Source organism: Zeus faber (genome assembly GCF_960531495.2).
Source record: "Zeus faber genome assembly, chromosome: 15".
In the NCBI taxonomy this organism is placed as follows: Eukaryota; Metazoa; Chordata; class Actinopteri; order Zeiformes; family Zeidae; genus Zeus; species Zeus faber.
In genome coordinates, this window is record NC_137194.1 from 10,852,348 (window position 1) to 10,876,561 (window position 24,214).

A 24,214-nucleotide genomic window follows, 5' to 3' on the forward strand; every position below is an offset into this window, starting at 1 on the left:
TCCCCGCGGCCGCGCCGCACCCCCGTCACCATGGCACCCCGCTTCGGATTAACCCCCGCACATGTGCCGAGTCAAGCGTGGGGTCTGCTGCCTTTTGTGAGTTAGGGGAGTGAGCGCGGGGAGGAGGGAGGAGGGTGGCGCATGGATAAGGGTGTGAAAGGACACTCGCTGTGGACTCACTTTTGTTGGGAGTCAGTAGAAGAAACCAAAAGTGAAGTAATTTGGGGGAGGGGGACAACAGGCAAATGGGTCTTTGTTTCAGTGATCAAGCTAGTTGTCCCCCGTCTTACCACCACCATTTTTTATCACCTCAACAGGCATTTCTAGAAAAAAAAAAACTGTGAAGAGAAAGTGAGGATGACGGCCGTTGAGAGCAAAGAGGAGATCAGTGACACTGACAGTGGGATTATTGTCCACTCTGGTAAGAACGCTTATCCAAAATCCCATTTAAGCCTTAAAATGGAATCTCTTTATTTGAAATAAATTGAAAACAATTGAAGTGATATCCAACATAGCCATTTCTAAATTGCAATGGTCTAAGACTGACACAAACGTGTGCTACTACGTTGCCACTGTTGCTTGCAAAAACAAATAATTTTAACCACAGAATTAATTCTACTGGTTGTGATCAACATAAATCCATGCTCTAATCCTGTCCCAGGTCCGGACAGCCCCACGTCGCCAGTGAAGGATGTGAACACCCACACCAGGGCCTTGAAGCTGAAGCACCAGTCCCTGGAGGACCGCCTGGAACTGTGTCTCCTGGAGCTCAGGAAGCTCTGCATTAGAGAGGCGGTGGGTGACTCCTACATCTATCTTTTTCCAATCTTCTCTGCTATGCTCTGATTCATGAGTCTTTCATGAGTGACCAGGGGGTCTATGAAAAATATCAATGAAAGTCTCGATGAACGGCTCAAGATTTAGTACAAAATCTGCTTAATATCCTACACCATCATACTTTCTGCAGTGAGAAGGCCCGGTTTGTGTTAAAGCCAAGCTCCAGGGGCATTGGGGTTAGGGTAATCACATGGTTTGTACAGCAGTATGGGGATTTTAAATCCGACTTTCTCTTCACAGGAGCTGACTGGCAAGCTGTCCTCTGATTATCCTCTAATGCCCGATGAGAAGCCCCCTCGGGTTCGGAGGAGGATCGGAGCTGCTTTCAAGCTGGATGAAGGTCTGATCTACCAGGATGGAGAGGTACACGCCATAGTCACTATTAATTACATTATAATCCACTTTTTAGCTGGGTGTATTTAATCTACAGCTTATGTTGAACTGTGTCTACATCACAGGACTCGGAGCTGCAGTCCCTCGAAGCCAGCCTGGCTCTTCAGCGGCAGATCTTCGAGGCTGCCCGGAGACTCTCCCTGGAGGAGAACCTCAGCAAACCCCAGAAGAAGAGCCGGCTGCAGCAGTGCAAGAGGGAGGAGAGAAAGTGCAAGGATCTGCAGGAGGCAGTGTTCCAGCACAGGATCAGGAACGACTCCACCTCGCCGTGCACCCCCATCCCGGCCAACTCACACAAAGGTAAGAGGCGTTGCTGCCCCCTGCTGGCGAGGACGCACTCTGCAAGGGAATCGTTTGGGCTTAAATAGTCTATCACTGGGTTTGATCGAGGGGCTGTATTTTAAACTTGTGTTTGTTGTGATTCTGTGCCCAGATCTAAGCATGTCTGACGACAGCTCCCTGTCGGACGTGGTGGCCCTGGATGATGGTGAGTGCATTTATTATTAGACACGTTTTAATGCAAATATTTCATGGTCGAATCAGTTTATTCCGCCAAATCAATTTTCATATACACAAGCAATTTGTCATGAGGATTGTTGGGCAGGCAATTAGCATAAAAAAGGTTAACAGTCTAGAAAAAATGAAATAGAATGTAAATGTGAATAAAAGTAGCAACATATACAGAAATAGACTAGAAAAAAACAAATATAAAAAAATACTAGAAATAACCAAATATATAAAAAAATATACAGAATGGACAAAGTCGGATTCTATGCACTGGATAAATTATTGGTAAACGTATATAAGGTATAAGGTATACATTATAAATACTATGTACTTACTAAATGTTAATTCATATAAAATACATCTAACTAATATCAGCATGATATGTTATACACATTTTTTTACAAAAAGTACATTTGTATTATCCTTATTGTAAGTTGCTTTGTACAAAGCATCTGTTAAACGACGTAATGTAATGTACATTTGTCAGGAGTTGTAGAAGATAACACCATAATAATCATCATCAATAACAACATGTAACAGTCACAGGGCAGGACAGAGGTTTTTATGTGTCCTAAGTTCTAACTTTTCATTCGGGGACAGATATCATAGAAAACGAACTCACTCCGTTTTTATTTCCTGTCCTCTCGGATCATCCTCAGATGTGGACTCCCCGCCTGCGCTGGGTTTCTCCGGCGCCGAGCCCCTCCTGCTGTCCCCCGGCCCCTTCCCGTCTCCTCAGGACTCCCCCTGCCCAGCTGGGGTGGAACCCGAGCGCGCCCCCATCCAGAACTCTCCGTGGAAGGAGTCCAGTCTTGACCAGCCCTATCAGAAGCCCCCGAAGCCTCATTCCGCCAGCAGCAGCAGGTCCAGGTAAAACTCACAGAAACAATAGAGAAACTCACAACACTGCATTCTCGATTTTCTCGAATTAATTTATTCAGTGTCGTGTTAGTTTAAGCAAAAACAGATACAATAGTTAAAAAGAACAGAACACGTTTTATGTTCAGTCAAATGTTTTTTTCAACCGTAACATGTGACTCTCAAAACACGTCAGGTTGCCATTGGCTTTAGGCATGAGAAGCATTTTTAGAAGTGTGAGCGCCCAGTGTTGCTGTCTGTGTCCGTGCAGTAATTGGAGCGGTGTGATATTACCGTGTGACTCATCACGTCCCCGCGGTCTGTGTTATGTGCAGTAGTCCAGTAGGGGCCCCAGTTTTTCCAGAGACCAGGATCCTTCCCTCCCAGTTCATCAAGAGCCTGGCCATGCGCCACAACCACTCCTGCAGCGCTCCTTCCACACCGGAGCTGCACGCGCGCCGACAATACTCCCAGTCCTTCAGGTACGGCGACGACAATTACCGAAACAACATCGTAAAAAGAAATGGAGAGGACGGTGGAAAAAAAAAAAACGAAGACGCAGTACATGGGATTTTATTAAAGAGATAAACAGCATGTTGTTTTCAGAATTTTATTATTACATATTGACTCAATTATCTCTTTTTCCCCTCGTTCAGACTTCCAAAAAACAAGCAATCATCCGACATGCAGGGTCTGGGCTCGGAGACGAGCCGGGGCCGTGCCAGGCTCCCCCAACGCCGCTGCGCGGCCGATTTCGTGGCGCTTGCCTCCGAGTTCGCCCAGCGACGTAACTACCAGTCCAGCTCCGAGGACAGCAGCTCTGAACACTCCGTGTCCTCCTACACCAGCTCCCCCAGCAAGGACAGACCCACGGAGATACCCAAGCTCTGCCCCCCGCCGTACGGGTTCCACTTCGGAGCCCACGGTAAAGGGCAGATCAATCTTAACACCCCGGCGGCGTACAAGAACGCAAACCAGCACCAGGCCAGCCCCGGCTACGGCAGGGCGGCGGCGGGGGAGGACCCCCTCTCACCTCAGGAACTGGACACTGTGGCCTACGTGACCCGTGTCCCCCATCAGAGACAGTGGCAGGAGGGGACTCCCATGTCTCCCCTTTCCCCGTCCCCCAGGAGACTGCTGAAGCCCCCTCCGCCCTACTCCAGGCTGGTGCGAACGCCTTCTCTGAACGAATACCCCAACCACGCCAGTCGCATGATGCCCAGGGAGATAGTGTCAGAGGAGCTCAAGTCCTGGCACCAGAGGAACCAGCTGCAGAGGTCCCAGCCGGGCGGCGGGGCGCGCCAGGGCTCCTACGGCGTGACGGGCCCCACCTCACCTCACCTGCCCTGCTACAAGCAGGTTAGCACCGCCCGACAGTCAAGGCTACGCTCTACGTCTCCATTTTCCAGTCAGCACCGTGTTGGAACTGGTTGCAGAGGTGTAATAAATAATAAAGAACATGGTCTATGGAGGAGGTCATTGATTCAATCTCTTCTGCTTTTCAGGCTGCTGGCAACGTGATACTGCAGAGAGCTGCAGATGGAACCCCGGTTCAGTGGTTTGTTGAAGAGGACGCTGAGATAGTGAGCCAGGTGTAGCCTGGGAAGCCAACTTCATTCCAGTGTGTTCCGTAGAATATATACGGTAATTCCCTTCTTTTAGGCGACCTGTTTTTCTTGAGTCAATGACTCTGTGAGATTGTACGTACAGTATGTCTGAAGTTGCAGGACAGTGTCCTGGACAGGACACAGAAAACCTTGGACCTATCAACGCTGTGATAGCACATATTTCCCCCGTTTTTTTTTTGTTTTTGTTTTTATTTAAAACACAGCCAGCAGTATGCTAGTTAATTTATTTCAAAATACTTTCTGAATTGATTTACTAAGCTCCCCTGTGGTGACTCCACATAATTGTTTACTTAAGTTTGGCAACTGTGGGGCACAGGTTTTGAGACTTCACATATTTGCTGTAGATTCAAGCGTCTCTTTGTGGCTGGAACACATTTTGCACAACGGGTTCGCCTAGTTTCCAGAAGTTTGGCCATTCCTAATTTAATTTTCTCAGTGCTATATTTATCTATAATTTAAAGTTTGTCCCCCCCCCCATTGTAGCATAGGAAGCTTGAACATTAATATCCTTTGAAAATGTTTTGCTCGCTATTGAGAAATTAACACTTTGTAGAGCCGAGACAATGTGAACAAAGCAGAACCGTTTGCCTTATTAATAATCTCTAATGCCTTGTTATTGTAGAGTGTATCTCTGGATGTTTTCACTGCAAAATGGTGTATTACTAACCAAGTGATTGTATCAGTTTTGGTGTTGTTTGTGTATTTATAATAAACATTTTATATGATTTGTTACACGATTGTGAAGCTTTGTGTGCTATTTTTTTAGAACAAAACAAGTTTTTAGAAACACGCCGAACAGACGAGTAAACGAGGTTACAACAAAATGTGTGGAGTATATGATATTGACATACGATAACACCTGCCACCTGACACGGGTTCTTCAATTCACAAAATAACTTTTCACAGAGGAATCACAAAACATCACACATGAAACTGGGACGCCTGTGGTATTCAACACAAATTGAGCAATGGGCTTATAGGTGTTTTGTAGTAGCAGAATGAGTCAACTCCCTAATTAGATTTAACTCCAATTAAATCTTCACTGTTCTCCACCTTGGAGCTCCCGCAAGAGCACGCTGCGATGCAAAGCAGCAGCAGCAGCAGGAACAGCGTGCACGGGAGAACCCAGCGATGGCGATGCAGCCAGGGAGTCTGAGGAGGGCGTCTCATCGCCAGGCCGCATCTGAGGAGGAGGAGGAGGAGGCCAAACTGTCAAACCCTTTAATGAAGCGACCTGTTTCAATCCGCTCGGGCGTTTTAAAACGCGAACGTTGACTTACAAGCCGAGGGAAAGCTGCCGATAACGGGTGACGCTCTTTTTGTCTTTCTCCGTCTTCCTCTTGGAGAGCGCCGCTTTGCCCCGGTGTCTCTGCCGCAGGTTATCCAGAGGCAAACTGCCCCCCAAAAAAAACAAAAACACACAGAATCCACACGCATGAGCCTATGCGTTGACGACTGTCATTCACGACGCACAATATCCGGTGTGTTACTTGTTGTTCAGTGTCTTCCTGGTTGCCTCTTCCTTGGGCGGAGCGGGAGGTGGAGGGCGCTCTGGTTCCGGGATGGGAGAAGGGTCCAGCTGAAGCGCAGACGATCCGGACCAAGTGGCGCCTGGATCCACGAGCAGCCTGAGAGAGAGAGAGAGAGAGAGAGAGAGAGAGAGAGAAGCTGCGGTCAATCGCACCACGCATGGATCTCCAAAGAGCAGCTCGGAAAAAGGAGTCGACAAAATAAATTCGGGGAGGGCTCCCGCTCCCGCCTACCTGCCATCAAAGGTGTCATTGCCGTCCTTCATCGGTGGGGAGTAGCCGAACGCCGAGCTCGGCATCGGGGACGGACAGTCCCCCTGCGACATCTGCTTCCTTAAATCTCGCTTCCTCTTCTCCTGGAGAAACCGAAAAACAAGACGGGTCGTTTGGCTCCTCCAGACAACGCCGGCGGAGATGGGAAAAAGAGATCTTGCCAGAGATACGGTTTGTTTCGGGAAAAAACCTGGGTTTCTTTTGAGATGACCGACACGCTGACCCTGCGGCGGCCGTTGAACTGGCGGAGAAAATGAGGTATAAAGCGTAAGGGATTGGGGGCGGGAGAAGGAAGCGACGCAAACAAGAATCACCGAACGACTGAACATGAGGGTAAACAAACGTACGTGCTGAGCGCTCTTCCTCTCTGCTTTGGCGTCCACCTCGTCTGCATCTACAACGGGACGACCCGACGGCACCGCAGTGAGAACGGTTAGACGCGCCGCGAACTCAAGCATCAAAAACCTAACAGGCCGCCACTATTTTAAACCTTGGTTGAGCGTCATTTTGCAAACCTGGCTGGACCCGGGGCTCCAACAGGTGTCTGCGGGAGACGCGGTGGACGAGCTTCTTGGACTCCTCCAGCTCGGTCACGTCCCTGTCGTGGCGTCGCTTCAGGTGCTCCATGTGCGCCACCATGATCTCCACCGCTCTGCAGACGCGCGCTTCCTGCAGGGCAGAGGGGGCACAGGGCCGCGGCTTGGGTGGAGGGTAAAAAATAAATAAATAAAATAATAATAAAATAGTGAGAGTGGTCCGCAAGGACGAGTGTTACTCCACCTGGTGGACGGCTCCGAGCTGCTCGGCGGTGTTGGCGATCCGCTCCACGGTGCCGCCGAGGATGTCCAAGGAGAGCTCCAGACTCTGGAGGATCTTGCTGCGCTTGCTGTCCAGACACAGGTCCTTCAGGGTCTGGGGTCGGGATATCAAAACACCGTTTGACACGCTCGAGATCAAGAGTGTGTCCCCCAGGGGGGGGGCATCCACTTCTTACACGATTTTTACGGTTTGATTCTAAAAACGGGCGGACCCCAACCAAACCCCAACTACTTCCGGTTGTTGCCCTTTCAGGCGTGAGGCTGTGCGGATCCCTCACTGCCTGTCTTTCCCGCCTCCCCCTTCCTTACCTCCAGGGTCTCTCTGCCTCTGGTCAGCTCCAGCTGGACGTTCTCCTCCGCCAGGTTGCGGGCGTGTTCCTCGGCCTGCAGCCTCTGCTTCAGGGTGTACTGGTCACAGCGGAAGGCCAGAGCGATCTGAGCGAAGGCGGACTGGGAAGGCGCCGCGGAATTTAAGGGCACGTGAGAATAATTACAGCGGGAGTGGGGTTTTTTTGGGGTTTTTTTTTTACGTCTAAAAGTAAATAAAGATGTGGATGGCTTTATACCTCCAATTCTTCCTCTGGCAGTTGCATGCTGTGAGAGAAATCAGGAACAGGAAGAGAATAAGCTCTAAACGGGAAGAAACGGTCTATTAAAATAGTCTGTGTGATGTGCCGCCGTTTCTTTTTTCATGACAGTAAAACAATTGTACCTGTTGAGGCCGACACGCTCAACAATGGAGAGTTCATTCCACGGTGTCGCCGGCTGCTCCTCTTGGTCGGAATCTGTGCAACGCTGTTTGGTTTAACCTCAAGAGCACGTTCAACGATCGCTGGGGATTCATTTGCAACTTTATTATGGTAACACAGGATGAGCAAACTCTTACCTTCGTCGGTATTGTCACTGCCTCCCGCCATTGTGAGCTGGGTATTAGAGGTGTGTGTCCCTCCAGGCTGCACCAGTGACACCATGGTAGTAAAAGTTAGAACGGTATTGGGTGGCCGACAGCGACAGTCGTACAGTCTGAGACTCACCTTTATGATCATTTGATAAACGTTGGTAGTTGTCCAACACGATAATCCTCCAGGCATTCAATTCGCAGGTATTGAGTGTAATCCAGCCACGCAGTGAGTTTCAAATGGGTCTTCCATGACGTTGGTCGCCGTCACTCTCCAGGAGGATATTGACAGAACTGATAATCCCATTAAGAGATCCAGTGTCACAGACACAGGAGCGGCACTAAGCGGCTCAGCAGCTCCTGAAATTTGCCCTCTAGCGTGCAGGTGAAAAAACATCTTGTTTTGCTGCATGAGCAGAGGCAAGGTGTGTTGAGACATAATTTTGCAGCTATTCATTCTATGTTGTGCAAATTTAAGTCAATGTTTCCCAAGCTCTAAGAGTTTCTCTACTGCTAGATCTAGATTTTGCAGCTTTTCAAATTGGTCCCATTTTAAGTTTCATTTTAACTGCTTGTAGGCTTTAAATAGAGCAGTTTGAGAACCCCTTTAAAAAATATAATTCACCGTGGGCTGAATGAGTCACAGTATTAAAGATGTCAGGACTTAATACTCTGAAGTCTTTCCCTGCCAGGCCCAGATCTTTATGGCTGAGACTGCATAAATTGAACCACATCACCAATTATACAGGACCTAGAATATGGAGTCGAATTAGGTTCCTAAGAACACACCAGCTCAGGGATTGATACAATATAGTGTAGACATGTCATGTTTTGTAAGTCTCATTTGTTTGTTAGTCTCATTTGTTAGCTGTAGGTCCCAACTGCCGAAAGAAAAAAAAAAAAAAATCTAAAAAATCTACCAGCATCCACTTTGTTGAAATAATAGTTTCAAAACTCAGAGGTCACCCAATCTTCATAAACAAAGCCTGTGACTTTATAATGAGATGAAACGACGATTAAAAAAAGACAATCCAAAGACAATATTGGAGCGCCTCCACATTTATTTTTAGAAAAGCTGTCCGATGTAGCCCTCTAGTAGAGGCGCTGGGGCTTTCCCATGGTGCTCTTGATGTAGAGGGCGCGCACGTTCTGCCAGTTCTTCTTCAGCAGAGACACCAGGAAGTTAACAGAGAGATGAATATTGTACACCAGCTCATCCTCCGTCATCTTCACATGTCCTACAGCCACTGCCAAGCAAAGCACCTAGAAAGGAAGCACAATGGGTGGCTTTCATTGACGAACGCTGCACAGGGATTGAAAGACGTCCCGCATTCTACAAGTGGTACAACAATTCTAAGCCCCTTTCCCACTTGCACTGAAAGCCGTAAATCTACTGGTAATGTTCTGCACCGGTGTCATGTGGGAAAAGGAGCCGGTCTCGATGTTCCGTAAATTTCCCGAATCTCGATCTAGTATAATTTCCGGGGAAATGCAGATATGGCTGTGAATAGAAATGCGTGAAAATGGAAGCAGCAACATTGCCGTGAAGTAGGGGTGGAGCCAAATCCAAATAAAGCACTAATAGTGGGAATATAACGGACTTGAGACAGGTCTTTATATTCTTAAAGGTCTTTTTCTTCTTTAAAGTGAGAACTGAAGACAGGAAGGGAATAAAGAAACAGATTCAGATTGTACGTCCGTTGTCAAGATGTCCAAACAGCCGTCAAGGAGGCCAATGTGGGAACGACTACCTCCTGCCTTTGCTGGATATTTTTTAATCCGGCAAGGTTATGGATTCCATGTGGGAAAGGGTTGGGCTAAAACCCAAACATTATATTCAACGCCCACACTGTCATGTCCATGTTGTAAGTGGGGAAATTGTTGACAACTAGCGACAGGCATGTCTGACAGCAGTTAAAAAAGACATTTGATGAAAAGACGAACAGCAGCAGCATAGAACAGAGTAGAAACCCTCCAGAACTATTTAATTGTTGCTATTTAGCAGCACACTTAGTTTCGATTCCAGGTGGTTTACTTGACTTTCATGTACTTACAGGGGTTGTTACAGCAATTTGTTTTCTTGGAACAGGATCAACTTCGACTTGATGCCCAATATCTCACATTCACTTTGATTGTAGAGAAGTAAGGACTAAACGCAGTCCATTACACAGGGTAGAAAGCAGTGGGGCACAGATTGGTTGGCTATTAACCCCATATACAATGTCTTATCTTGAGCAATTACACTGATAATAAATGTATTGACATACATATCCAATGTACATTGGTAAATAGCCAAGCAATAGGTGGTAGGGATTGCTTAGTGTGCGTGCACACACACATATATAATAGTGAATTTAATGTACATTCTCCTGCTGTTACTCTGAACTTCAGGCTTCACCACTGAGCTGTGGCAATGCCCAAATTTCCCATTAGAGGATCAATAAAGGACGACCTTATTCTAGTCCTACAAGTACAACCTACCTTCTTCATCTGGAATTTGATGGTTGACTTGACCTCTTCCACCTTGGTATTAAGGTTCTCGTTGTGGGTGAGCAGGGAGGGGAACTTGCCAGCCTTGTTCAGCCCAGGGCCCAGGATACGAGGGATCTGCTTGATCAGGGACTCTGAAGCCAGGAAGGCATCATACTTCTTGGCTTTAAAAAAAAAAAAAAACCCCAAAAACAAAATGGATTTTACACATGATGTATAATATACAGGCTATAATGGACAAAAGTGTTCTAGCACCTAGGATGTGTCAGATATGTTGTTTAGAACAATGTCTTCCTACCCAGTTTCTTCACCATCTTCTTGTTCTTGTTGAGCTTCTTCAGGGCATCGATGTCCATGTGGGGAAGGTCTGCAGCTTTAGCTTCGTCGCAGTGCTGCTGGTCTCCCAGCACGCACACGGAGAACTTGGGCCTGGGAAGGGTCTTCAGTCTAAAGAAACAGACCGTTGTTAAGTGACACAATTTGCATCCAACCTGTCTTAAAAACGGCTGATATCACTTGAAATGTGACGGCCTTACCAACACCTCGACCAATGGTTGGTCTCCGGTTGACATCATCGGCAACTTATTTCAAATTGTTCGGCTTGGGAGACATGAACTAAACAGCCCAGTCCCCACTTAGCCTCCCCTCATGTTTTAAGACCCAGGGTAGGGGTCCGCCTGCTTTGCCTACCCATATGGGGGGGCTCAGTCAGACTACCCAAAGTACTTCTCCATGTCTAATCGGGCCTGTCTGGGTCTTTGTGTATCATTTCTATTAAGCCAGTTTCGATAAAGTCTTGTATCATTCAAACACGCCACATGAAGCGGCATAATAATGGTTCAGACAGGGCTGAAAATGCACAGGGAGAAGGTTGGGTGAGACAGTAAAAGGCCAAACCTGACGGTGCCAGAGAAACGCTTGTCCTTCTGGGGATCGTAATTCTTCAAGCTGACCTGAAGCTCCACAGTTTCCACAAACCTGTGGACAAAAACAGTTACAAACCTGCCCAAGCTACGCAGACAGGGAAATGTTATGAAAGCGTTTCGGGGAGTTGGTAGGAGCTTACTTTCTGGTTTTAGCCAAGGAGCCCTGCTGGACCTCCTTAACCGCTTCATAGAGCATATCCCTCGACACCTTACTGTGGGATAAAGGAGGAGGACATTTAACCAGTCAACTCAATGGAAATTATAAGTCAGGTTGAACGGCTGAAATAGTGTAAAGCAGGTCAGTAGGTATCTAAAGTCCAACTAAAAAGTGATTAAACATTTTAAAGTTCTCATTCAATTGAGAATAGCGGGGAGGTATAAATGTAAGTACTATATATTTGCTGCAGGACAGAAGGTAACTATGACAAGTATTGGCTTGGGTAAACGTAGAATAGCTAGCAACCGCTAAATATTGGGTTGAGCACAAAACAAGGTTTTAAACACATCAGAAAATTTGAAATGTCACGTTTTGGTTTTAAGGCGCGACACTCGTAAAAACTGGTCCAAAACTTGGAAGGCCCAGCAGAGAACTTGTCAGGGAAGCGCGGCAAGCGGCGCATTTTTCGCCCCTGAAAATGAATCGACAACCAATCCCTATGCGGTGGAACGCGACAAATCTGTACCAAACCGTATCGGCAACATCTTATTTAAGCGTTACGCGTTTAATCATCACGCCCAAAATCGTCCAAATCGACAGATGACACTGGATTCGATGGCATGACACTGGATAGCGCTAACATTTAGCTGCACACCGGCTTCGACCGATAGCATCCGCCCATCTTTCCACTCAGTAGCGTTACATTTGCAACACATGGAACGTTATAGCTGCCGAATAAATAGCAGACCGTTGTTTCAGAGGGCATGTTAGTTTGTTGTATAACGCGTAAAACGTTTGCAGGACGAATTCATCCCATAGGACTTGGCGAACCTCATTTTGCCTGTGCGTTCCTCCCGTCGCCGCGATGAAAAGGAGGAGCCGCAGGAAGTGACGCGTAATAAAGGCCGCGCTGCACGCGACGTCCCGCTAAATCCGCCATGTTGGAAAGGACATTTGAGTTGACGCGCGTCACGCTGTAAGCGGCGCCTGCTCTATGTGTCCAGTGTATTGAGCGGCCCAGCTCGATATCGTATCCGTTTATCAAAATCCCGCCACTAAACACCCGCGTCTCCGATGTGCGTCTGTGAACCGAACCGAACAGCACGTTAAAACTGCAGACGTCTCTGCGAACAAGTCGTAAACGTCCACCCGGGCGGCGTTGATGTAAATGTTCCCCCATCACCTCGTCTGCTATTCGTTGATTTATGTTGTTCAGCTTTTGAAAACAGAGCGTAACGTCATCCTTTCTTTATTGATCCACAATTTTGCTTTTTTCATTTAAACATCAAAACATTTTGTTCCAACGTGACCAGGGTGAGATGGTACTTCAGGCGATCCTCCGCAAGGCAGCCTGAAGGGACTTCTTCAGGAACGTCGCGTTGGGGGTCAAACAGCCGGACAAGGACTGTTTATGTGCGGCTGTGATCTAGGAAACGAGGGGAGGAAAGACGTGGGAAATCCAACCTTCTCGTCATACTTACAGTTATGACATCAACACGGTTGTTATTGAAATGCCTCACTTACATATGAACTGTATTTGGTGAGCACGGTTAGCGCCATCTTTGCGTACTTCATGGACTCGTTGAACCGCGGAGCTTGGCCGACGAGCTGCGCAGTGAAGTCTGCGAAAAGTTCTGCGTTCAATTCGAGCTGGAGAGAGACGGAAACAGGCGTATAAACGTGAAGTAGCCACAAAGAAAGAAACCCCCCCAAAACAAACAACAACCGACTGCTGCTACAGCATTTGACTTCACGTTGTTACGTTCACCTTGGAGTCCAACAAACTATGGATGATTGAAAGCGCCGCTTCACCCCACGCGATTTCCAACGTCATCCTGGGAATAAAAAAAAAAAAGAGAAAACAACCAAATAGCCCCGGTATCCTTTATATATCGATGAATATCTCTAAAGACGTGAAAAAAAGTACAATCCCTGATGTGCAATGTGTCAAAATATGTGCACTACGCTTGGTACTCCGATTCCTATTTACGGTGTTTCTTCTATATAATATATAGGAAAAACACCATAAATAGGAATCAGAGAAGCATATCAGGTTAAGCACCATAAACAATATAAAATGTTGTATTGTTTATAGTGCTTACCCTGATATGCTCTCTATTTTCTGCTGTCACTTTTTGCTGCTGTAACAATGTAAATTTCTCCCGTTGTGGGACTAATAGAGGTTTATCTTATCTTATCATTATTATGATTTCTAAAGGGTAGCCCGCTCACTGAAACACCAGAAGTCTGTAGTGGGGTTCCAGGCAGTCCTCTATCAGTCTGCTGAGCAGCTCCGCATGGTGAGTTCCTGAGTTGGAAAAAAAACCCCAAACAACAAACAAACAAACAAACAAACAAACAAACAAATTGAAAACCGTGATTTTTTAATTTTTTTTTGACGATCAAGGCTGGCGGCCCTCTCGCTGGGAGCGTTCTCTTCGTGGAACGTTTTACACACGGTTCCCCATTAATCCCGGACTCCTGCAACTCCTTGCCTATGTTTCCGGCTTGCAGGACGGGGCCGATCACGGCGTGGCAGGTGGCCCTGGGGTACCGGCCGCAGAGCGCCGTCGCCGCCGACACGAGGCACCTGGAGGCCGCTTCCGAGAGGGAGAGGACCTGCGGGTTGGAAACCATCAGTACCCGAAACCCTTTGGGACAGTCCCCTGCAAACGTCCTCCTGACGCACATCCACCGACACACCTTCCCCAGGAGGAGGCTCCGGATCAGCGTGACCGCCGCGCTGTGGCTGAGATCTGGGGTGAGCGCCAAAAGGCAACCGCAGAGTTTCGGTAACGTCTGCTCCGGCGTGTCCGGCAGACGCAGCATGCCACACAACGCCTCCACCTGGACACCAGGACAAGGCCGGGATTAGCCCCGCAGTAGTAGTTAAACACAAACTGTATGGTGTATTCAGTTATGTTATACACCGATCAGCCACAACATTAAAACCCACCAATAATAACCACTTATATTGTGTAACTCTCGACCGTGCTGCCAAAACAGCTCTGACCCGTCGAGGCGTGGCCCATGTGCGCCCATGACCCTGGTTCACCGGTTGTCCTTCCTTGGACCACTTTTGGTAGGTACTAACCACTGCATACCGGAACAGCCCATAAGACCTGCCGTTTTGGAGATGCCCTGACCCAGTCGTCTCGCCATCACAGTTTGGTCCTTGTCAAAGTGGCTCAGATCCTTACGCTTGACCATTTTTCCTACATCCAAAACATCAACGTCAAGAACTGACTGTTCACTTGCTGCCTCATATATCCCACCCCTTGACAGGTGCCTTTGGATCAAAATGGTCAATGTTATTCACTTCACCTCTCAGTGGTGTTAATGTCGTGGCTGATCGGCGTTTGCATCATATACGTTCTATAATTCGGGGACATACTTGAGGGGGGTCACATTCGTTCAGCACTTGGAACACATCCGTAGAGCTCTGGTCCCACTGAAAGCAGACGTCGACTTGAATCGGTGAATCACAGAGTCGCTTCCGGATTTTGTCTGAATTTATCAGAGGAAACGTGTGTGTATTTTGTACCTCCGTCGGACACTCCAGTAACTCCTTTATCCGAGGAACGGAAGCCTGAAACAATCACGAGATGTTTAATCCTTTGTCATTTCAAAACCGGGCCCCAATGACAACAACGGAACATTTATAGAGAAGCTGTGGACAAACGGGGCCTGGAGAGCACGGAGAGCAATGTTGAGGGTTTATTTTAAGTATGTTTTTTCCCCGTCCCAGCTTCTCAATGAATATATATAATAATATAATATAATATATAATAATCTGAAATTACCCACTTCTGTTGAGGTAATAAATGTTATTTCGGATTAAAGGTGTACAAAGTTTTTTTGTTCGAGGAGGAGCCAAATTGGCTTTTAGGCAACCTTCCCATACCCTCTCAAATATAACACCAGCAAATTGAGATTTAAAAAAAAAATAATGGAATGCCAGGCGGACTGCTACTGTAAATGAAGTGGCTGTAGAACCCTCTAGTACTTTAAGTTTATCTCGCCTCTGTTTAGCCCATGCAACAAGAACCCATCTGGACTTTTGAGAGAGAATATGCTCCCCTCCCTCTGACGCCCACAGTAAGACAATGACCTTGGAAGATCAAACTAATTTAACAGTTGGAGCTGGCCAAGAGAGCAGACACGGCCATCTCTGGCCTTTGTCTCCTGAACCCTCCCCTTGCTGTGAACAGCGAGGGATGCTGGCAAAGCAATGGCTGGATCAGTGAGCAATGGCCCCCTGGGCCAGGAGATTTAAATGACCTGAGCTGTACTTCTCTAAAAATGGTGATCAGACTGAAAATGTATCTTAATCAATGTGTAACCACTTTAACAGTTCTCCTTAGGTGATTGTGCAAAGAATGATACCACTCTCGACTTTGGGAGACGTATACTGATGAAATAAGTCAGTTTTTCATCTTTTATCTTTGTGTCACGGGTAAGTCAGCACTGCCAAGAACGCCCTTGTGTCACCCCGTAAAAAAAAGCATGTTATGGAAACGACGAGAAGACGCCATTCTGGTAAATGGTGGGGACTCGTCGCCCAATGTTCCAGAAGGAATGGGAGGAACTGAACTGAACTGAACTGACTGATAATAAATGTGTTAAACTGCCCTTCCCTTTGGCTGAGCTTGGACGCCCCCTGGTGGCTACCACTGGTGCAAGCGCAGGCAAGCACACGTTCCGATTGTGTTGGGAGACCTGGTTGGAGAAACCGTCATTTAAAGATCCCTCCTTCCGGCTCAAATAACCGTGTTGGAACCAGGTCACTTTGCCTGCTTTGAACGAATGCTCCGGATCCGCCGACACGCCGCCCAACCCCTGCGCCGAGCCCAGAATAACTCACGAGCGGGCACCTTGACGTTCCGGGACCCAACAATACCGAAAGATCCATGACCCTCGTTCAAGCCGTTCCAGGCCAGACAGCCTTGAGCCGATCGGGCAACAAAGGCAAACCGCTCTTCGGAGCTGATACGGTGATGCAGAAAAAAAACGAACAAAAAAACAAAACAAAACAAACAAACAGTGAGCCCTGGGACTCTGGTAAAACATGGCGAAGTGATGTTGGTTCGGCACAGCGATAATGTCGTTATTTCATCATTAAGTTTTGAGTATGTAGTTGCGCCTTAGAGTGCACACAATCCCTCTCAGTCGATCTCTCCCTCTTTTCATAGCAACCGTCGTTTCATTTCCCGGATGTGTTTGGGTTTTTGACATCGTTCAACCTTGTTTTCCACCTCAACCTTTTTACCATATTATAGAACTCTGTTATCAAAAACAAACATCCATTGTTTCGGAAGTAGTCGTGTGTTTATCTCATATATTGTGTGAGAATTCCCGAATGCAGAACCTACCGAGATATAAGGACCTCCGCCGCCGCCGCCCGTGTGGCTATAAACCAAATTAAATTTTCCAGGTTTTAGCAGAAAATCTGGTGGCGGAAACTAAAATATAAATATTATGTATAGGTCCCTATCACGCTACAGCCACGATCCCTTCCATGTTCTCCCGCTGCGTAGGTTTGTTTCAGCTGCCTTGAGAAGTCATGACCTGCACTCATTGGCAAGTGATTTTCTAACGAGTGACTTCTTATCTTTTATGTCGGCGTTTCGCCTGTTCTGTTTTTGTCCCTTTACCTTCACGTGCTCGGAAAGGACATCGCACCGGGCGTCCGCCGGTTGCCGTGCCTGGGCTGAGAGACCTGTCGGAGGATCACGGTCCGGGTGGACAGACGTGGGAGCGTCGCAAGGCTCGCCGGGTGAAACCGCCTCCACGGGGGATGAATCCGTCCGCTTCCGTTTACTCTGCCGTCCGGTCTCCTCGTCGGAGTCTGAAATCACACAGCTACTCTTTCTTTTCCCCCGGCCCGACGACGGATCCGGTGGTCCCTCCTCAGGGGCCGGCGATGCTTTTTCACCTCCGAAGCACCGTGTCCATCCTCCGGCCTCGCCAGGGCCGATCCCCATCAGACGCCCGGACAGCGTCTTTACCCTCTGGCTGCACGTCGGCGTGTGCAGAGGCTCTCCATCGGATGCTCCCAAGTCTCTGTGCAGCTGTCGAACCAAGGACGTCACCCAGGGGTTCGGGCGGGGCTCCCGGCCGAGGCACCGCAGCAGGCGGAGCGCTCCGGTCCGAGGCAGGGCCGCGTTGACCAGGTGGAGGAAGGACAGCAGGTTGTGTTGGAATGCCGCTGGAAGCAGGCACACCAGCGGCTTGCTGCGGGGAGGACAGGGTCCGCGACTCGTAATGCAGAAAAGACAATTTTAAAAAGTTCAACAAAGCGCTATATTCCAACGTTATTGCCATCAGAATGGTCTTATATTGTAACGAATCCCTCTTAAGACACATCTAAGACAGATTTTTGCTCCACTCTCATCAAATAAAGTATCTTTAAATATCTTTTAAATAAGTACATTTGGTATAGGACAGGAGGAAGGGCGGCGAAAAAGCTGAGAACGCAAGGAGCGGAGGTGGAGGAGGCGAATGAGTTCAAGTGCTTGAGGGTGGACCATCCAAAGCAGCGGAGGGAGTGCGGGAGAGAGGTGAAGGAGGGAGTTACAGGCAGGGTGGGGCGGGTGGAGGAGAGTGTCCGGAGCGACCTGCGACAGCAGGCTTCCAGCCAGAGTGAAGGGGGAAGGTCTACAGGACGGTGGTGAGACCAGCCGTGTTGTAGGGTTCAGAGGCGGTGGCACTGACAAAGAAACGGGGGCGGGTGGCTGAACCCGGAGGCGGCAGAGTTGAGGATGTTGAGACTTTCTTCGGGGGGCGACACGGACGGACGGGATTGAGGACGAGTACATTAGAGGGACGGCTCAGGTCGGACCGTTTGGCGGACAAGCGAGAGAGGCCAGATCGAGAGGGTTTGGACAGGCGCGTAGGGAGAGACGAGAGTGACACGGGGAGAAGGAGGCCGAGGATGGAGCTGCCAGGCGAGAGGAAAAGAGGAAGGTCCGAACGGGAAGGTTTATGGATGCGGTGGTGAGGGAGGAAGACGCGCGGAGCAGAAGGTGTTGGAGGCGGACGATCCGCTTGCGGCGACCCCCAACGGGAGCGGGCCAAAGAAGGAGGTGGTATAGGACAGAGGTAAGTATGGGAGGCTGTGAACTAGAAGCTTCTATGAACTGTTGTAAGTTTAGGTCAAGATTTTTCCACAGGCCTCCGGACAGCTGTGCCAGGGATATTTCTCCGCAGTATCCGCCCGGTGGCAAGTTTAGGGTTTATAAAATAATTGACTGGTGCGGGAGAACGTGACTCGCTTTGACAAAAACAAATACACGGAGATCGGACCAACCTTTTGTCGAGATTTACTTAAAATTGAAAGTCAAGACCGTGCGGTGACTTTAAGGCCCCACTATCTGAAGCTGTAGACACCCTGACAGCCGTCGCGTTTAAATGACCCCAAGCCGACGTACCGGTGCCACTGTATTCATATGACGTCACCCTTGTTCGCCAACCCAGACGCTGGAGTTTGCGTCAGACTCGGCGGTGACGGGGAAAGTTAAAAGCAAACGTCACGCTGAAGCGGGCGGCCGACTGCTTTCGTGGTGCGTTCAAGTTCCTCGGAATTTTCCCCATACACGCTATATCGCGTTTTTAAACTGCATTTGTGATCGTGTGTGAAAACAGGAACTAGGTGGATTTCACAGAATATTCCCCCCCACACAGAGCACTCGGGACCGGGTATATTCGAAAAACGATTTCTAGTTTGTAGTTAAAGCTGGTCTGGATGAGCGCAGACAGGCTAAATCGACTTACGCTTTCAGTTGTCCGGCATAGTTTTGGGGTATTTCCTCCTGACAGAGCACTTCCATGAACGAACCCAGAGAGAGTGCTGCGTTGCAGCCTTGCTGTCCTCTCAGCACCCCGGCGGCTCGGCTGGCTCCGGAGGATCCCGACATGAGAGCCGCCAGCAGCAGCCTGCTGGGCCCGTCGCAGCGGCCCCACACCCCGCTGAGCTCCGTGTTGACAACGGGCGGAGCCATTTCCCCCAACCGCGTCAGAAAGCGCCCGACTCCTGCGCTGCGTGTGCGGGCGGATCTGCCGCCAGACGGAGGCCTCGTCTTCTTCGTTTGTGAGGCGTTTTCACGACTCCCCTAGTGGCGACGCAAGGGTTCCTAAGGCACGGCCCGCGTATACACGTTGTTTCACAATGTATTCCTTCAATTGTCCCAATGAGTTGTCCCACGTCCAGTTAAAAAAGGTGACGCACAGGGCCGTATATTAGAGGCAGATCAAGTATACAGGTGTACTTTTTGGGAGGGGGCCCCTCAGCCAGAAGCCACACCAATGAAAACAGAAGAGCATTTTCAGCTAGACAAAATGTGACAATGTTTATTCTTTTCATACAAATCGAGTCATAAAATTATTAAAAGCTAACAATTCATAACAACTAGGAACAGAATCACACATTTCAAAATAAGTCACAAATCAGGGAGAAAACAAAGCGTAGAAATCAGCAGGACAAGGTATAATAGTTCCTATCAAGACTTAAAATGCCATCCAAAGACAGTGAACCTTAAAATATTAAGTGGTGCAAAATGGCAAAACATACTTGCCATACAAAGGATAAGGTAACTAGGTGAAGCGAGCAGTGTCGCCACTAACATCGAACAGCAGCAAACCACAACGGCCAACAGTACAGACCCCCCCCCTTCAGCTTGTCAAAGCAAAGGCTGAAATAGCCGTCAGAGGCTGAACAACAACTAGCAAGCTGATGTCCGCTGTGCTCCTTTGGAATACTGACGGCAAAGTCTGTAGGTGTGGCCCCACCCCCAATACCAGTGGGAAGATACGTTTCGTTCCTGGCCCTAACAGTTCCATGAGGTACAGAAAGTAGAGATTGTGCTCAGAAGTTATAATCCTGCAAGCTGGAAAGGAGTTCATAGTCATCAATATCAAAGTCATCATCCATATCCATGTCAGCAATAAAGGCAAATGACAGAAGATATAGTTCCAGCAGCTCCATGGCATCGATACCGTCCAAGTTCTCAGTTTGATGCTGGAGGGGTTAAAAATAAAGATCAGTAAAGCAGCCATAGAACGGCATCATTCTATGCATGCGAGAAACTCTTAAGCGTATTTACAGAACGGGGTGACTGGCGACGTTGAGTTTCATCGTGCCAATAAAGGCACTCTGACTTGAAGGGGCAGCATCCGTGTTGTGCAAAGTAACTGCATTTTCTTTTACTGGAAACATGTAAGAGGGGAAAAATAAAATACCATGAAATGCAGCCTTATATGCATACACACATCAGGCAAAGCAACATTCATTTAGGACCATACAGTGTCAAATTGAGTGTCCGCCCATTTTTCTAATTTAGACGCTTTAACAGTGTCTCGTTACTATAGTGGTCAGTGGGACCAGTAGATAATTTTCAGGCAAGTTTCCCCCCCCAAATTTGAGGAAAAACAAAACACGAGCCATCAGGAGAATGCTCAGGGGTAGGGCCAATTGCATGTCACCCTTTGAGACCACACTGATTAAGAGTTATAGAAATAATCTTGAATTGTGAGTGTGCCAAAACTAAATCTTGCCATAAATTATCTTGAGGCAGTCGTGTTATACGCTGTGGCATCTACCTCACTGTAGCACAGTTTACAAAGCAATAGACCAACCTGCATTTGTCTTTAAAACTAGTGATGAGTGCGTCTTTATCAGGTCCTTCGACCCAATAATTATGAGGGACGTAAAAGACAGACTTCACTCTGCATTGAGGGCAAGCCCTATGGAGGGTGGACAAAAGAATTATAGCGTTCAGGTACGTATCAAATTTAAGCTCCAATATGAAAAACTACAAAACTTACTTTATTACTTCCTCTTGCAGGTCTTTTGTTTTTCGCCAAGTGACAATGCACTTTAAACAGAATGCGTGATTGCAGCAAGGCAAAATGCCGAAGCGTCGCTCAACTGCTCGTGTCTTTTCGTAAACCTTGTCCATGCAGATCCCACAGGTCACGTCTTTACTCTGGAGGAAAGCTGCCGTTTCCTCCTGAGCACCTGAGGTGGCAGCAGCCGTGGCACCGTTACATGGAGACTCTCCTGTACGTTCCTTACCACAGACAGCAATTAAGTCAAGTCCACCTTGATTCCATGTAGTTAAGAGTCACCACCACGCAGGGCAGAACACATACCTGCTCATCCACAACACCCATTCCAGGCGCTTGAACAATTTCTGAACTCCGGGTCGATTCCTGGCAAGCCTCCAGAGCAGATTCGGTGTCTACGCAACAAAAAAATAACCGGATATTTGATCCGGCAGCAGAAGAGGCGAGACGAGAACTTTAATATGCTGTGTATCCGCAGTACCACGTTGGAGGAGACGTTCATATGACTGCCGTGCCGACATGTTGTGCCGCAGGTTGGACACAGTGTGCGATTCCCTGTAGCGTCGACTGGATGTCACTCCGGCTTCGTGGAGAACCGGTTCAGACCCTCTTCTGTTGGCTTGTCTGTTGTCGACATGGGAGGAATGGACATGAGGCACGGAACCTCTCCTCCCCCTGACACCATCAGGCTGAGTTATGTGACGAAATCTGGAGAGCGACAGAAAACCCATGATAAAACTCAGCAAAATTAGTTTATTGGCATATCAGCTACTCAAGAGTCAATAGGCATTTTCGCACCCTAAGGGGACCCAGGAAGTTTGGAGAACTAGACACTGTCAAGGGCTTTTCTGGTTGTATGCCCACCGGCCATAGGAGCGCTGAAGTGACATCAGCTAGTGGGGTTTCAGCATGAGGTCAGTGTTGGAATTTCCTCTGTAAATTTCACTTTATCAGTCCACCAAAATCAGTTTCTGAACAAATGAGGTGAGAAGAAATCAATTTGCTGGATAATCACTCATTATCTACAAGGCCTCATTAAGGGAAAAAAAAAAAAGTTTGTTATGACTTCTGAAAGGCAGGGGCTCAAATCGGGACACGACACAGATCGTGTAATGCAATTGACGTTGGAAAATAAGTACATCTACAATAAAATTACTATTTTATTGGTTAAATTTTTATTTTTACTGCTGACAGTTAAAAAAAAAAAATGGGCTTATCCGCACCCAGAGCGATGCGGACTGTCCTCACTGTGCCGGGGGCAAGGGACCTTGGACTTGTCTGACCAATTGCCGTGCACTGAAGGTTCCTCTTGTGCTGTTAGTCCCTGCCCTGAAGTGGCAGCTTAAAAATAAAAATCCCTTTAAGAGAAAAAGAAAAGGCGTTCTAAGAACTACGAGCATTCCTACCTCCTGCAGTGCACACACAAAAGGGGACGGTTCCTCCAAAAGTTCTTAGAAATCTGAAGACGTTCCTGAGGTGCGAAAACACCTAATGAGAGATGACAGGCCGAGCCCTCACCTGCAGCGTTCGCCGTACCAGCAGCAGCCTTTCTGATAGTACCTGCATATTTGTTCTGCCGGCCATTCATGGACATAATGACATCTGGTACCATATCTACACGAGCCATTGATGAAGTGTCTGCAAAGCACAGCAATGATATGTGAAACATGGCTCATGCTTATCAAACTGTTTAAAGTGGTAACTTATAGACATTCCCATATATTTGAGATTGCATTAATTCGGCTGGCACTTTATAAGAAATAACCATCCCACGCATTCGCGTTATGAACGTGATCCTCTATATGCAGTTTCAAATGCTGGCGGCAGGGTCCACCTTGCGCAGCTAGAATGTAAAGGTCGGGCACTTTTAATAAGCGGTGAAGTGAATAAAGCGGCGTAGCTAGCTGTGGTCAGTATCTGTAGACTGCAGCTATGGACGCTCACAAAAAGTAAAAACAACAGCACCCTCCGATGAAAAAAAAAAAAAAAAATTATATATATATATATATATATATATATAAATACATTTTCAGGGGAGGTGGTGCAGTTTGAAACTATATTCTGTGATTGACCCCTCCAGACAGGATCACCGCTTTAGAAATACACCACACGGCCAAGCAGCAGGAATCAAAAGTAAGGAAAGTGAACTTGGCAAAAAAAAAAACCCCAAACGAAAACGTCGCATTAGTAGTGTATCGCTTAACATCTTGCAAACAGTTATGCTCTTCTCCGCCCGTCATACAACTAACTGCACGTCATGGTTTTGTCTTCGACAACCACATGTCTTGTCACGCTCCTGGACAACACTGACGCTACCGGCTTAGCGACGTTAAATGCTAGTAACTCTCCAATCCCTCCCGGTGTAAAAGAAAGGAAAATAAAACAATAAAATTAAAATCGGACTTGTTAATGAAACACGTTGGCGAACGTTGCCCCACCCCACATTATGCACTCGGTGGGGGCACACCTCGGGACTCTAAACACCCAAATCCACCGCCAGCCAACCACCTCAATGCCGACGGTGACCGCGCCAAAACCGAAGCTCACCGACAGACCATGCCCACGGAGGGCCGCTGCTCGTCCGCCTGCTCCATGCTGCCGTCCTGCTCGCCCCCCGAGGAAGCTCGCCGAGTCACATTAATAGCGAACAGCCCCGGCGCCGCCAATTAACGTCCGCAGCGAAGCCAATTAGCAGCGTCACAATCAGACACCGTTCAACGGCCAGGTCGACGCGGCGTTCCGTCGGAGCTCGGAACCTTGAGTCGGTACTTCCCTCTTCTTCGTTCTTTTGGCTCTGCTTAGGAAAAACAAAACAACAACAACAACAACAACAACAACAAAAAAAATCTGTTCGTTTGGCGTTCGCAATTAAATAAGGCTGTTGTTTTGCACTTTTCCAAGAGGGAGGACGGAGTTTTACGAGTTACGACTTCGAAGGAACGCAGCATTAGATGTAGGGTTCCGGGCTGGAGTTCGGAATTGAAGTAAAAAAATTATAATTGTAAACATAGTTACACATCTTTTTTATTTTAAATATACATTTTCATTTATATGTTA

General features: G+C 47.8%; 4 protein-coding genes across 7 annotated transcripts; 1 reads left to right on the forward strand and 3 right to left on the reverse strand.

Moving 5' to 3' along the window:
• Positions 1 to 357: 357 nt before the first annotated feature.
• Positions 358 to 4,827, forward strand: inavaa (innate immunity activator a; the record flags this gene model as incomplete). The annotated part of the gene is made up of 9 exons (XM_080014663.1): positions 358 to 421; positions 662 to 795; positions 1,078 to 1,200; positions 1,296 to 1,530; positions 1,664 to 1,717; positions 2,397 to 2,607; positions 2,931 to 3,077; positions 3,252 to 3,954; positions 4,101 to 4,827. The coding sequence occupies 9 exons, from the start codon at positions 358 to 360 to the stop codon at positions 4,191 to 4,193; spliced, it is 1,764 nt and encodes a 587-aa protein (XP_079870789.1). The 3' UTR covers positions 4,194 to 4,827.
• A 3,957-nt stretch (positions 4,828 to 8,784) lies between these two features.
• rpl10a (ribosomal protein L10a) lies at positions 8,785 to 12,212 on the reverse strand. Its single transcript, XM_080015508.1, has 6 exons — positions 12,146 to 12,212; positions 11,298 to 11,369; positions 11,129 to 11,209; positions 10,530 to 10,678; positions 10,223 to 10,395; positions 8,785 to 9,004 (listed from the first exon to the last, which is right to left on the reverse strand). The coding sequence occupies exons 1-6, from the start codon at positions 12,148 to 12,150 to the stop codon at positions 8,834 to 8,836; spliced, it is 651 nt and encodes a 216-aa protein (XP_079871634.1). The 5' UTR covers positions 12,151 to 12,212; the 3' UTR covers positions 8,785 to 8,833.
• A 335-nt stretch (positions 12,213 to 12,547) lies between these two features.
• fance (FA complementation group E) lies at positions 12,548 to 19,315 on the reverse strand. Of its 4 annotated transcripts, XM_080015756.1 has the most exons (10): positions 19,088 to 19,315; positions 16,969 to 17,548; positions 14,859 to 14,903; positions 14,709 to 14,765; positions 14,018 to 14,161; positions 13,810 to 13,933; positions 13,547 to 13,622; positions 13,083 to 13,149; positions 12,839 to 12,964; positions 12,604 to 12,740 (listed from the first exon to the last, which is right to left on the reverse strand). In XM_080015756.1, exons 1-10 carry the CDS (start codon positions 19,312 to 19,314, stop codon positions 12,642 to 12,644), a joined length of 1,545 nt encoding a protein of 514 aa, XP_079871882.1. In that variant the 5' UTR covers position 19,315; the 3' UTR covers positions 12,604 to 12,641. The 4 variants fall into 4 exon arrangements, with proteins under 4 accessions (XP_079871881.1, XP_079871880.1, XP_079871879.1 ...); XM_080015755.1 differs by having other exon boundaries at positions 12,548 to 12,740; positions 13,810 to 14,161; XM_080015754.1 differs by having other exon boundaries at positions 12,548 to 12,740; positions 14,709 to 14,903.
• Positions 19,316 to 20,177: 862 nt separating this feature from the next.
• Positions 20,178 to 23,751, reverse strand: mkrn4 (makorin, ring finger protein, 4; the record flags this gene model as incomplete). The annotated part of the gene is made up of 7 exons (XM_080014602.1): positions 20,178 to 20,330; positions 20,416 to 20,518; positions 20,948 to 21,055; positions 21,137 to 21,329; positions 21,639 to 21,781; positions 22,676 to 22,795; positions 23,705 to 23,751. The coding sequence occupies 7 exons, from the start codon at positions 23,749 to 23,751 to the stop codon at positions 20,178 to 20,180; spliced, it is 867 nt and encodes a 288-aa protein (XP_079870728.1).
• Positions 23,752 to 24,214: the final 463 nt, after the last annotated feature.